Here is a 13,102-nt window from a genome sequence, read left to right on the forward strand (position 1 = left end):
ATTCACTTATTGACCTTGTTCACTCTGTGTGCCTCTCATAACTTTTGTTTTGGTAACAAGTTGCTTTATGTGGTGTGGATTCAAGGAATGCATTGCAATCAATACATTATTTCATAAGGTTCATTTGCAGATTCAAACATGTTTATATATTGAGAAATAAATGTTAAATTGAAAAAAGTACTAAAAATAGGTATCGTTGAGTACCGGTATCGGTACCGTATCGGTTCAAATGTGAACGGTACCCATCGCTAGTTATGGTACTATTTTGAGATTTTATGATTTAAAAAGAGAGCCAAGAAAATCTATTTGTTTTATTCAAATAATATCAGATTTTGTTCAAGAAAAATATCAATGCACACAAAAAATGACCTTAGGGTCATTAGGAAGGACAACTTTAAGTTAGGGGTGGGCGTTATATCGAATATACTCGATGTATCTCGAGTTTTCCTCGAAAATTACTTTATCGCTGTCATGGTTTAGTTTTGATTCGGCTTTTGTTTACCATTAGTTTTCTGTTTTTCCACCTTGTTTTAGTTTTAGTTATGATTTGACTTTATTTATTTTTAGTTTCTCCTTCCCCTCACTTAAGCTTTCCCTTCACTCCCTTTGCAGTCTGTCACACCTGTGGTTAATTATTCAGTCAGATGCATTTCACCTGCTACTTTCCCTATTTAAGCCTCCCTCTGTCTCACTCTAGCGCCGGTCCGTCTTCAGTCATCCACCTCTCCATGCCAGTCCTCGTTTTTGCCTCGGAAGTTTTGTTTCTGCTCTCTTGTATAAGGTTAGTCCTGCCAGTCTCTCTAAAAACTCTGTACTCTGTTCCCGGAGAAGCTCTGCTCTATGCCCTGGTGTCTCCAAAGAACTGCTAACCTGACTAGCCGCCCTGGAGAAGTTCTGATCTGTGCCCTGGTGTTGCCACAGGGTTTGCTAGCCCTGCAGCACTGAGCTTCCCGGTCACCTTGATTATTATGGACTCTCGTCCGGGCCGTCAGCTCCTGCCATCATCTTCACTCCGGTTCCTGTGCTACCTGCTCCTCTAGCCTCATCAAACCTCCATCCATCAACCTTGCAATAAAGACTCTCTATTTTAGTCCCATGTGTGTGTGCTTCTGAGTTCATCCGTAGACAACTCCTGACAATCGAGACCATCGCATGCAAATTTTCACGGCAAGATTGAGCCGTTGTATTTAATTCACTGAGTTTAGTTTCTCCCACATTCTGTGAACGCATCATTCGTTCTGCCTCCAAGCCAGAAAGCGCTCTGTCGTGACCCGTGCGATTACTTATGTTGACGAGACAGCGAGCAAGAGCACCTTTTATTTCAGGTTTAATTTGTATCCGATTTTTCCTTGGTGTTCCTTTTGGCCGCTGGGATGTTCTGTTTTTTAAGGTCCAGTGTTGACCATGAAAGAGCTTTAATGTGACAATATTGTAAGTTGTGAAAAGCTTCTATGTGCAGCTGTGGTTAAAACATGGCTAAAATATAACATTTTAAATTCATTTTTATTTTGCAATAAATTTTTCAAGCAAAAATTTACACGTTAATATGAGATATGCCAATGCAACTTTAGGCACCATTTGGCTAAAAACATTTGTTTTTCAAGGTTATTTGAATATATCGTGATATATATCGTGTATCGCGATATAGCCCAAAGATATCATGATTTTAGATTTTCTTCATATCGCCCACCCCTACTTTAAGTCACACTTATAAAACAGGTACAACAATAACAAAAATATATTCACTTGCCTCTCAGGACTTCTAATAGTTATACAACAATAACATAACTGTGAAAAAAAAAAGTTTTACTTTGTGAACATGGTGTCTCAAGTGTCTGGTCGCTTTCCAGCTGAGCCTGCTTGGATGTTCGGTTCACCAAGCACATCAGAGGATCTCCTAAACACAGGAACTTCCTGAGAGGATACAGATACAGAATACATTAGCACGCACACTCAAAAATGAATCCCCAGAAACGGACTGTGCCTAACCTGAAGTCAGAACAAGAGATGGCCTGAGAGGAGAGCTTCTCGAAAATACATGTCACAGGGAGATGCAGGTGGTGGTTTGGAGACAGCAGCATGCTGCGGCAGTGTGTCAGCAGAGTGGACACCAGTCCCCCCTTACACATTATCTGTCGGTTTCGCTCTGATTTGACCATGGCCAGGATGTGGTGAGCCAGTGAGAACTGGACCTCCATAGACAACTGGAGAAAAAAAAAAGAAAAAGAGAGAAATAAATGTAAGCCTTTTTGCATTTTAACAAGGTCATTTCTAAGAGTGTCAGCTTAAAACAATCAAAAAATACATTAACAAATTAAAACGTCAGTCTTCAATACATTTTATTTGGATTGAAAGTGATGGACAAATGTAAAGTAGTGGGAGTAATAAAGTAGTTGTAGTTGGGAAGTGAAAGGAAATTAAACTAATGCATGGCTTTTTTCACAGGTACAAATCTTTCACCGAAATTACAGCAGTAAGTCCTGCATCCCTACCAGCTCTGCACATTTACATGCGGATATTTCTGCCCATTCTTTGCAAGATAACTCAGGCAGATTAGACAGAGCTAATCTGACTATGAGGAGCACTTTTAAACTGTTGCCACAGAGAATTGGATTTAGGTCTGGACCTAATCCGGGCAGATCTAGCACGACAATATGCTTTCATTGAAGGTGTTCTGCATGTTCAGGGCTGTTGTCCAGCTAAAAGGGGAACCTCCACACCAGTCCTAAGTGTACTTCAGCCTCCAACAAATTTTGTTTCCAGCATTGTTTTGTTGTTGTTCCCCATCAGCCCTGACCAGCCTCCTTGTCCCTACTGAAGAAAGGCATCCCAACGGCATGATTCACCATGGTTCATCGTGGGGAAGCTGTGTTCAGGTTGATGTGAAGTGTTAGTCTTCCAACACACATATCCCTTTACACGAAGCCCAAAAAGGAAAGTTTTGATCGGATCTGACCGGAGCACCTACATATTTGCTTTATTCCCCAAGTAGCAAACGGTACTTATTATGGATTTCTTTCAAAAATGGCTTTCTTTTTGCCTCTCTTTGATTAGGACCAGATGTCTGGATATCATTTTTATAACACAATCCTGATTTAAATTTCTCTGCATTTATATTGAGAATAATTTATATGTAGGGGAACCCAATTTACCAGTTAGGTAATGTCTGGCAATTAGTTGTACTGGATATTATTTAAAAGTTACAGAGTAGAGGGGAAGGGAGTTCCCCTCTACTCTGGATAGAAATCCAAAACTTTGTGATTATTTGCTTGTGTTGGTATATCAATTCTAATCCCTATATAGGGACGGCAGAATAAAGTTATTAGATTTGTTAGCCATATAAAATAGTTTATGGGTGTAATGTGAGCAAAATGTGGCAAAATCCTTCTGTGCAAGGCGCCGTATGTCACAGCTGCGGGGTTTTTCATATGTAAAACATGTGAAACATGATGCTTTAGGGCACACAATAAGATTATGAGTACATCTAGGGTTGAACATCAGAGGAATGAGCAACACTCTCCAGAAACTGTACCATCCACATGCCTGAAGGATCTTGTCAATCATGCCACAGGCCAAGCAGTTTACAGATGGAAAAAAAAAAAAACACAATTTCATAATTACTCAGCTCTTATTTGTTAATATGTGTAATTCTTAGAGCTATTTAACCAAAACAACAGCCGCTGTTCTTTTGTGACAAGTTACCTGTGGGTCCTCTGGAGCAAACACGTGTGGAAGGAGAGTCATAATCACTCGGACTGCCCCTGGATGAAGAATAACCTGATCACATGTGAGCCTGCTGTAAAACATGAAAAACAAACAGGTCTCAATGTGACATCAGACATTTCTGTTAACCTGTCCAGATAATATAAATTTAAAAAGAGTAGAGTAATATCTACCTGAACTGGCTCACTGTGCTGATTGTGGGACTGCTGGGTGCTGTGTTTCTGACACTTCCCAGTTTCTCCTCCATGGACTGTGGACCTGATCCAGAGAAGACTGATGGAGGTCCAGAATTAACTCCTTCACATCCTCCTGGTCCAAATAGCGTCTCATTATTCTCATCACCTTGGCCGTCGGGCTTTGGCCCCAGAGCCTGAGGAGAGTAGGTCCCTGTGGCGAAGTGGTCGAGGTAAGAGAGCAGCCGTATGCACGTCTGAAGAGTGATGGGCAGACTTTGCTTCGGCGAACTGTTGGGAGTTGCAGAGGCTTCTGCAAACTCAACAAAGCGGAAAAAGCTCTCTCCTGGAGACTGGTTTTCATCTGAGGTTTTGGGACAGGAGCACTTCTCTCCATCCCACTTTGGGCCTTCCACGTGAAAGCAGCCCAGATGGAGAAGAGCATCCGAGAGCCTTTCATAAAACCCCCCAGTGTCAAAATGGTGTGCATTTACAACGTGAAGATGGACGGCCAGAGCCATAATGTGCAGCGTGAGGAGGATGAGGTCCAGCAGCTGTTGAGGCCCCAAAGTCTTCCACACTTCCCCCTCCGGAGGGTCGGCCAGAGCTCCTTCCATGTCCACCATCAGAGACAGCAGCCCAGTGAAGCCTCCGGCCTTCCTGAAGGGGTCCCAGGAGTTGGGGCTCTCCAACACTCTGAGCACAGACTAAATGAGACAGAGCAACACAGAGACACACTTACAACACATATGACCAAGCAAATTATTCCGCCTATTTGAGGGGGAATGGATTTCGCAGGGACTAAGCTTTTCTCCGAGTCTCGGCTCGAAGACGATCTTCTTAGTCAATTAAAAAAGTGCCACGAAAAACAGATGAAACATACAGATAAATCATAAATCACTTCTGGTAACTAGTTTTTGGTTGTGAACAAAATCGCATTATCTCTATTGAATTTGGCGAGCTAATCCATCAGGTAGGTAATGCGCGAGACATAACGCGGGGAAAAATGTGATTAAGTGAAACTGGAGTAATCACAATGGCTCTCAACACTCGCCAACCCAGGTCGTAGCCAATCTGATTGCCACCTGCTATAACCGCGTTAGCACGAAGCATCGCACGCGGGCGCGCTCGGGCCGGTGCACGGAGGCGCGCGCTCACACACACGGAGAGCGTCCGTGTGTGTGAGCGCTCCGCTCGCTGCCATCTATAAAAATGGACACATACAGTAGGTGTGTAACTTAGTTAGGCTTTAATGAGATCTTTGTCCCATTCACTGATCCGATAGAGGTGGTAATCTTCAGAGCGCCACAGCGCAATGCTGCCGGCCTAATCGAATCGGCCCCGGAGTTAACATCTAAATCAGTTTTAGCAAATCAATCTGCATTTGTCTGTAATGTGATCAAAGTCCCACATGCTCAGAAAATAAATTCACAAGCTTATCACACTTTAAGTGCATTACGAACGGTTAAAGCCGAATGTGGTGCTAAACTGCATTTAGAGCTCAGATGAGATCTGTGCGCATCCGAGTGCGTCTGGATAAGGGTGTGTGTGCGTGGGAGCTGTCGGCCGTGCACGTGCGGCCTACCTGCAAGAGGTCCAGCTTCAGCTTGAGCTCCTGCTGCGTGGAGGAGCAGAGGGCTCCGACTGCTGTGCTCATGAATTCATCAGGGTTGATCTCAGCAAGCTGCTCCAAGATGCTGAGCGTCGGACCCCGATACTGGTCATCGTCCAAGAAGATCTTTATGTAGGGCACCATGCCGAGATCTCGCAGCGACACTGGACAAACATATGAAAAGTGTTTACTTTTTTTTTTTTTTTTTTTAAAGGTACAGTATTGAATATACCTGTGTGAATAAAAAATAATTAGAATAAATAAAGCTCAGTTCAATTTAGTTATTTATTTAAATTTATTTTAAAAAGGTTTTAGAAAAGCTACTTAAAATGAGTATAATAAACAAGACAGATCTCCGTATTGTTGCACATAAATTTGCATGAATAAAATAAAATACCTGTGTTTTTGATTGATCGCAAAGTGAGGGTTGAAACAACCTGAAGCATGCAGCTAGTTAGTTGTCTCTCATTTCTCTCCACACATTGAGGCTGCAAGGGATCTAAAACAAAGAGGACTTTTGTTTTGTTTTTTTGCTTATTAAGTTAAGACACTTTCAGACTTTTAGTGTCCAAAAACAAGTGTAGATAACCTAAGTTTATATTATAGAACAAAGGAAAAATGTGTTGCATATGTTTCAGCTTTTATTCATGAGGAATAAGAAAAGCCAGGACATTAAAATGCTGATTCTCACTTTCTTTGGGGGAAGATACAAATCCAGCCTTCCTCAGGATCTTAGCCCTCCTGCGAAGTTCTCCGAGCAGCAGTTCGAGTATTCCCCAATCACTTAGTACCTCTGTTAGCATAGTGCTGTGCACAACCATCCTACAAAAATAACATAATACAATACATTAAACCCCATAAGGAAAAAAAAATTTGAGATAGCAGCACAAAGCATTATAACAAAAGATAGATGAAACATTATACAAGTATTAACACACTATTTGCACTGTATAGTCAATATAATAATCATTTACAACAATCATTTACTAAAGCTAAGTAAACAAGTTTTACTCGAACAAAGAGAAAAAATAAAACAAAATTTCCGGCAAACACAAACTTTCCCAGGTAAATAAAATAATCTAATAATGTATTTTCCCCCACCTGTCACAAATACAAGATAATATAAATCCTGACAAGGAATAAAGGTTAAACTGATGAAACTTTATGCAAAGGTAATAAGCTATTTTACAAATACTGCCAAAAATAGTCACTTCTCACTTGTGAAAACTCCGGAGCGCCTCTACGCTAAATTCTGTCCCTGCCGCTCCGCCAGTCCCAGCCCAGTTCTGCTTCAGTACACCCAGCAGGGCTCGCAGCGTCTCATGGGGTATATAGTTCAACTTAAACACCACCTGGAAGATAACGGAGCGCTTAAAATGAGCCATTTAAACAAAAAAAAAAAAAAAAAAAAGACAAGTGACGCGTGGTTCGTGTTCTGCAAGCATGAAAAGTTCATACCATCTCCAGCATTGAAAAGAAGATCTTCATGACAGGCAGCGGTTTACAGTTCACTCGCACAGCTAGCTGCGCCATCGACTGCACCGTCCACTCTAAGAGAAAGAAATTAGCCGGGTCTTTCTCCCAGATCGTCTGCAGAGTTCGAAGGAGCTGACAGCAGAAAAGACAGTCCTGGGAACGCAGCAGAGAAGCCTGCAGCAGGTGGAAGGCAGGAAGGTTCTTTACTGCCAGACCTGAAGATTTTAAATGTAGGGTTAGACTTTTTTGCTTTTTAAATAGGTTTTATTCTTTTAAAACCGATAACACTGAAAATGGAGCTCTGGACTGAGAGGCCCCTACTGTAGGAGTGCGATAACGTAATTGAAACCTGCATAATACAAGTGCGCGCTCCGTTTGGACGGATTACATCTGAAAGACTTTGCTCTGAAAAAGGTCAAACAGCTAAAGTTACGGGAAAATGAGCAAACCAGCATTTACAATACACAACACGCAGGAATTAACTCCTCCACGCAAAACCTCGGTCAAGTTCCCTGTGCTCTGATTGAATCAAAACAAACAGATTTCCAGCCATGAATGCAAATAGTGTAGCATAATCCGCCCCTAATAGCATTTGTTTGGTGCCTTGTCAAAATATTTAGTAAAAGCCTTATATTTTATGTGCAAATAAACAAACCTTTGCTTGTTTTTTTTTTTTTAAACACATAACTGTTTAATAATGGGATTCATTTCCACTCTTAAAACTGTGTCACGTTAAGTTTGTAAAAAAAAAACAGCTCCAGGTCCCTCTGCTGGAAACGGATCTGCTCCTTGATGTGATGGATGGCTGCTGAGTGGCTTGATCTGTGTATGTACATTCCAGACGCTGTATTTATGAGCGCTGGATGGAAGAGCATGCGTGCGTCAATGATAGATGACTGCCTGGCGTAGGCCAGTGGTGAATGGATGTGGGGCATCCTAACAGAGTTAGAGGGGGAGCCTCCACTTCATCATCCCAGACATAATCACCTCAGCTTCCTGTTAACCTGGGGGAGCCTGCAGACTGCAGAGGGGCCAGCGGTACGGGTAGTGAGGAGTCAGGGTCTGTGGGAAATCAGCCGAGGGGGGTTGATACGGTTTAGCTGGATTATACGAGGGCAAAAGTGCAAAGTAGGGACGAAGCGTGTGGTTCCTTTGAGTAGGCTTTCCCCCTCCCCGAGTCCAACATTGCTGAGCCATGCATGTGCTACTAATTACACAGTTTGGAGCGCGCATTCGGAAGGAGGAGCTACACAGTTTATCCTCATGGTACAAGCACAGATAATAAGACAGCGTTAGCAGAAGAGGGTCTCAAGAAAGACCTGACCTACCTTTAGTGAGTGGGGGGTCAAACTTGAAGCCTGCAGGCTGGGGATTGGTCACACAGAGAGCCACTTTCAGCTCTGCTTTTCCAAGAAAAGTGAAAGCTGCGATCAGAGCCAGCAGTTCCTGCACGGGCTGAAACTGATCCATGGGCACGCCGTCTTCACAGCTTGTAATTGTGAAGTCAGGAGACCAAAAGAAAACAAAAAAAAGACAAAACGCAAAGCAAAGATGAATAAAAGTGTTGTCATTCTAACTAAGGATGCTGACAAATCTGTTCTATGGATAGCTGTGCCATGTAAAGATGCTGTATAGCATTCATTTCTTTCAGCTTCTTTTTTCTGTCTGCTACGCTGACTTGTAAAGGGATTTCTTCACCTTAACATTTTTACTTGCTTACTTTATTTATAAAGGACTTTAAAACAACCCCAGCTGCAACAAAGTGCTGCAAATGTAAAATAAAGGGCATTTAAAACATAAAACAAGGAAAGAACAACAAGAACATACAGTTAAAAACTACAATAGAATCAATAAAACAGTAAAAACAAGAAGTTTGTTTTTACTGTGCAAAAAGCTAAAGAATGAAAGGTTTTTATGAGTTTTACAAGTGGACAGTCAAGAGTCTACTATCTAAAGGAGGATGATTCCATAATCTGGGAGGAGCAACACTAAAAGCTCTGTCCCCGCTGAGCTTCCTCTTAGACCTCGGCGCCTCCAGGAGCAGCTGATCGGCCGCACTGAGCAGGAGAGTAAGAGTGCAGCCGCTCAGAAAGGTAAGACGGAGTAAGACCATGTCAACTTTTCAAAAGAAATGAGAGAATCATAAAATGGGCCCTAAAATGCAAAGGCAGCCAGAGTGGGGTGGATAAGCTCCCTCCTACAAACTCCAGTTAGACGTTTCAGGGAGGACTGGCTGACTCCAAGATAAAGACCCTTACAGTAGTCAAGCCGGGATGGAATGAAGGCATGAACTGCTGTTTCAATGTGTTGTTTAGAAAGAATTGGCTTTACCTTTGCTAGCTCCCTAAGATGATAAAAACTGGACTTCACTGCTCCAACCTGCCGATCTAATTTAAAATCACTGTCCATCTAATAAAAACAAAGTTAATCTCTATGCTTTAAATATGGCATTAAGGAGCCCACATCAACAGGGAAGGTTCCCATGGGCCACTAGGGCCAAAAAAACATCACTTCTGTTGTTTTATTTTATTTATTTAAGAAATTAAGGTCATCCATGCTTTGTATCGTCAAGACACAACAAAAGCGTTTTGACTGAGAGGGCCACCTTTTCTAATGGCATATATATTTCACTGCCATCAGCAAAAAAATGGAAAAAAAAAATTCTGTGCTTCCTGAGTATTGAACCCAAAGGGAGGAGATAAAGTGAAAAAACAAGGAACCTAAGTTTGAGCCCTGTGGAGCTCCATGAGATAGAGGAGCAGAGGAGGATTCATGATCTGCTATTCTAAAACACATGGTTTTGTCTGTCAAATAAGACCCAGACCAGTTTGTTGCAGTACCACAAATACCCAATTTGTGCTGTAAACGAGATAATAAAATATCGTGGTCCACTGTATCAAAAGCGACGGTTAAGTCAAGAAGGCCAACAACAAGATTTTTAGCTGAATTATTTGTCATGAGATGTCATTAAAAACTCTTAAGGCAGATTCTGTGCTGTGCAGAGTTTTAAAACCAGATTAACAAACACCCAGGTTGTTATGGTCATCTAAAAAAAAAAAAAAGAGTGTAACCTGAGTCAGGACGACTATCTCTGAGATTTTAGGACTAAAGGGCAGTTTAGAGATGTGCCTAATGTTTGCCAAACGGTTTGGTTGATTCCAGGTTTCTTAAGTAGATTTTTTATGTTATATTCAGTTTAGACAGAGGGCTGTCTTAGTCTGAAATTGTTTCATAAAAACGTTCAAGGAAAGTGAATGCTTCCACAGAGCACTGCATGATTCGAAGAAAAGAAGCAAAAATCTGATTTTTTTTTTAGTAGATTTGAAGTCGTTTTGAACACCATTCCGGCCCCCTTTCCCTCTATAACATATAATCTCACCGTTTCAGGATGTTTTTCAGGGCCTTGTAGCCGTTGTTGCTGTCAAACTCAATGAAGAGGGCTGGATTCAGGTGGTATGTGTCTCTTACAAAGCTAAAGACGGCCACGGCCACCTCCGCCAGCAGAGATCCTGAGACTTTGGCTTTGATGTGCAACAGGTTCTGGATACAGATTCGCACACAGTTTTTGCCTTTGGAGACAGGTGCAAAAGATTTACTCACAAAAAAAATAAGCAGAAATGTTTCACATTCCATTAAAAAAGGAGTTGAAAAGTTAAGAGAATGAAACATCAGATTGGAACTGGAAAACTGATCATAATAATTCAATAACGATATTACTGTAGGTAAAACAGAACATATAGTAATATTCAGAAATGCTATCAAAAGGTTAACTCACCTCTAAAAGAATGGCATAAGCAATAACTTCCTTACTAAACCAAATAAATTCTATCAAACTTTTGTCAATAAACACCTAAATGACAACGAAAAAAAAGGAACACATTACGCATCTCCATTAGTCTTTGGCTTTTACTTACGTAATAAACTTGGCACGGTTTTATTTGTTGGTACAGAAGAGACAGCTTTGAGAACGCATGACGCCTGGTGCCTCCACTGGGGACTGGTCTGATCCCACAGTGATGTGAGTCCGATGATGAGGCACTGCAGCTCCTGGGTCTCTACCAGCCGTTCCACGTTCCGCGGGTTCTGGCAGAGTTGAAGGAAAATCTGTCCAAACGAATGCAGGGGCAACAAGTTTAACAGGAAAGTACTGCAGGAGTCACAAAATACCCAGAAGAAATGGAAAAACAAATGATGATGCATCTATATTGTGGTAATATTTCAGAATTTCTGAGGTTGAGGTTGTAAAACCTGAGCAGAACACCCACCAAAGGCATAGAAAGTTTCCTGAATGCAAATTTACTCTTTGATAAAGCTGTTGTACATTTGAAATGGTATGAAACGCTGTCAAAGCTACAGAGAAAAAATGGTTTATTGGTATTTCTGACAGTTTGTATCATACTAAAACGGACGTATACACAGTAATTAACAAGATCTATTTGAGAGTATGTTGAAATTGTACGTATTGCATACTCTATTAACATGTGTTAGGTCTATAGGCCGGAGCTATTTTACCACTTTCAAATAACTTGTTTTTTCCTTTGGTCAATTTATTTATTTACCATTATATTCTACTCATAGTGTCTTTCTTTAGAGACAATTTTAGATTAGCCAGTTTACTTGTCTTTCCTTGTATTTTTTATTCTTTTCTCATCACTAATAAAATTGTGTGTGTTTGCCACTGTCACACCCGAATTTCCTCATTGAGAGACATTAAAGGAATTTTTATCTTATGTTTCTTCAAAGTTTGAATACATAGAGAGAAATTCAATAAATGCATCGCTATTGGCTAACATTGCTAATTATACTTAGCACAACAACAATTAAATCTGATTGGTTTTCTAGCGTAAAACTAGAACATCTCAGGTATTCACCTTCTTTCAGTTTATCTACATAAACGCAGTGTTGAACCGGTTTAGGGAATTGATCTTTAGGAGTCAACAAGGGGTAGAAGAAGCAAAACAATGGGACAAAGAAAGGACTTGTAACACTGTTGCTTTTTTTCTCGTTATCTGTAGACAAAACACCTGTTTTTTTACTTTATTTACTGATTCAGTTTCATGCTACCCCGACCAAATAAAATTCTTACCTGAAAATGAGGAACAAAAGAGCCGAGACCCAAATAAAAACTCTTTATATTATATAAAAAAACTGTTGCTGAAGATCATTTTAAAAAAAAATTGTTTAAAGTAAAACATTAAGAGGTGGTACCCTGTAAAAGTGATACCTTAAGAGAAGGACTGGTTGTTTACTGACCTGGGTCAGAGGCTCCTGGAAGGTCTGCTCTGTGGCGGCGTTCTCCTGTTGTGCAGGAAGGCAAACCAGCAGGTACAGGCATTTCACCAAAGCAGCAGGCAGCTCTGGGTTTAAAAGAGATAATGTCTCCTGCAAACACAGTAAAGCAATGAATGGATTCAGAACTTACTGATGTTAAATTATGTTGGTCAACTAATAACTGCAAACCATTTCTACAATTAAATGTTACTAATAACAACACTGTTAATAATAATATCAGTTTAAAATTGGTGTCTAATAACTCACTGCTGAGCCTGATGTGAGCAACAAAAGCGACTTTAACAGCTGCCATCCTGAACTTGTCTCTGCTTCACAACTTGTTTCTTTATTTGGCCTCTTGAGAAACTTCACCACCTCTTCACGGGCCTGCTCTAAAAATACAAAAGACAGTTAGTGACCTAAAATCCCGTCAGACTAAATCAAAACCAAAAGGCGTCGAGGCTCTACGTTCATAAAGTGCTTCTTGCCCACAAGACTGAAATTAGTCACGCTTAGACATAAAATACTAATTTTGAGGAACACAATTTGCCTGTAAGTTTCCAACTCTGCATGGAGGACAGTCTCTATTTACATGCTGTTAATCAGTAGATCCCTGCCAGTTATCATCAAGGAAAGCTATGTGTACCCTAGAAGAGCAGCTGGGAAAAAAAAAAACTGGGGCAGAAAAGTAACGATTCTTCGTTGTCTCATACTTACGACACTCATTTCCTCCAGCAACACTTTGGTGAGACCGGTGTTAAAGATTTATAAAAAAGAAAAAACAGAACCATGCACTTCCCTAAAGGAAGGTAACAGATTTAAACATTCACTAATACAACCAGCTAAA

At 40.9% G+C, this 13,102-nt stretch overlaps 1 protein-coding gene across 4 annotated transcripts in view; it reads right to left on the reverse strand.

Moving 5' to 3' along the window:
* wdfy4 (WDFY family member 4) overlaps positions 1 to 13,102 on the reverse strand; it is a 67,896-nt gene that overhangs the window by 50,254 nt on the left and 4,540 nt on the right. For 2 of the 4 annotated variants that reach the window (XM_036126379.1, XM_036126377.1), the window contains exons 4-17: positions 12,523 to 12,647; positions 12,238 to 12,366; positions 10,899 to 11,088; positions 10,364 to 10,553; positions 8,313 to 8,473; positions 6,967 to 7,199; positions 6,727 to 6,860; positions 6,200 to 6,330; positions 5,906 to 6,007; positions 5,482 to 5,672; positions 3,897 to 4,603; positions 3,703 to 3,793; positions 1,990 to 2,204; positions 1,811 to 1,914 (exon numbers count right to left, since the gene is read on the reverse strand). In XM_036126379.1, coding sequence (XP_035982272.1) covers positions 1,811 to 1,914; positions 1,990 to 2,204; positions 3,703 to 3,793; positions 3,897 to 4,603; positions 5,482 to 5,672; positions 5,906 to 6,007; positions 6,200 to 6,330; positions 6,727 to 6,860; positions 6,967 to 7,199; positions 8,313 to 8,473; positions 10,364 to 10,553; positions 10,899 to 11,088; positions 12,238 to 12,366; positions 12,523 to 12,647 — 2,703 coding nt within the window. Of the gene's footprint in view, positions 1 to 1,810; positions 1,915 to 1,989; positions 2,205 to 3,702; positions 3,797 to 3,896; positions 4,604 to 5,481; positions 5,673 to 5,905; positions 6,008 to 6,199; positions 6,331 to 6,726; positions 6,861 to 6,966; positions 7,200 to 8,312; positions 8,474 to 10,363; positions 10,554 to 10,898; positions 11,089 to 12,237; positions 12,367 to 12,522; positions 12,648 to 13,102 lie in introns of all 4 variants that reach the window. The other 2 variants (XM_036126378.1, XM_021307538.2) reach the window with 1 other exon arrangement.

The sequence above is a fragment of the Fundulus heteroclitus genome, chromosome 22 (assembly GCF_011125445.2).
Source record: "Fundulus heteroclitus isolate FHET01 chromosome 22, MU-UCD_Fhet_4.1, whole genome shotgun sequence".
Classification (NCBI taxonomy): domain Eukaryota; kingdom Metazoa; phylum Chordata; class Actinopteri; order Cyprinodontiformes; family Fundulidae; genus Fundulus; species Fundulus heteroclitus.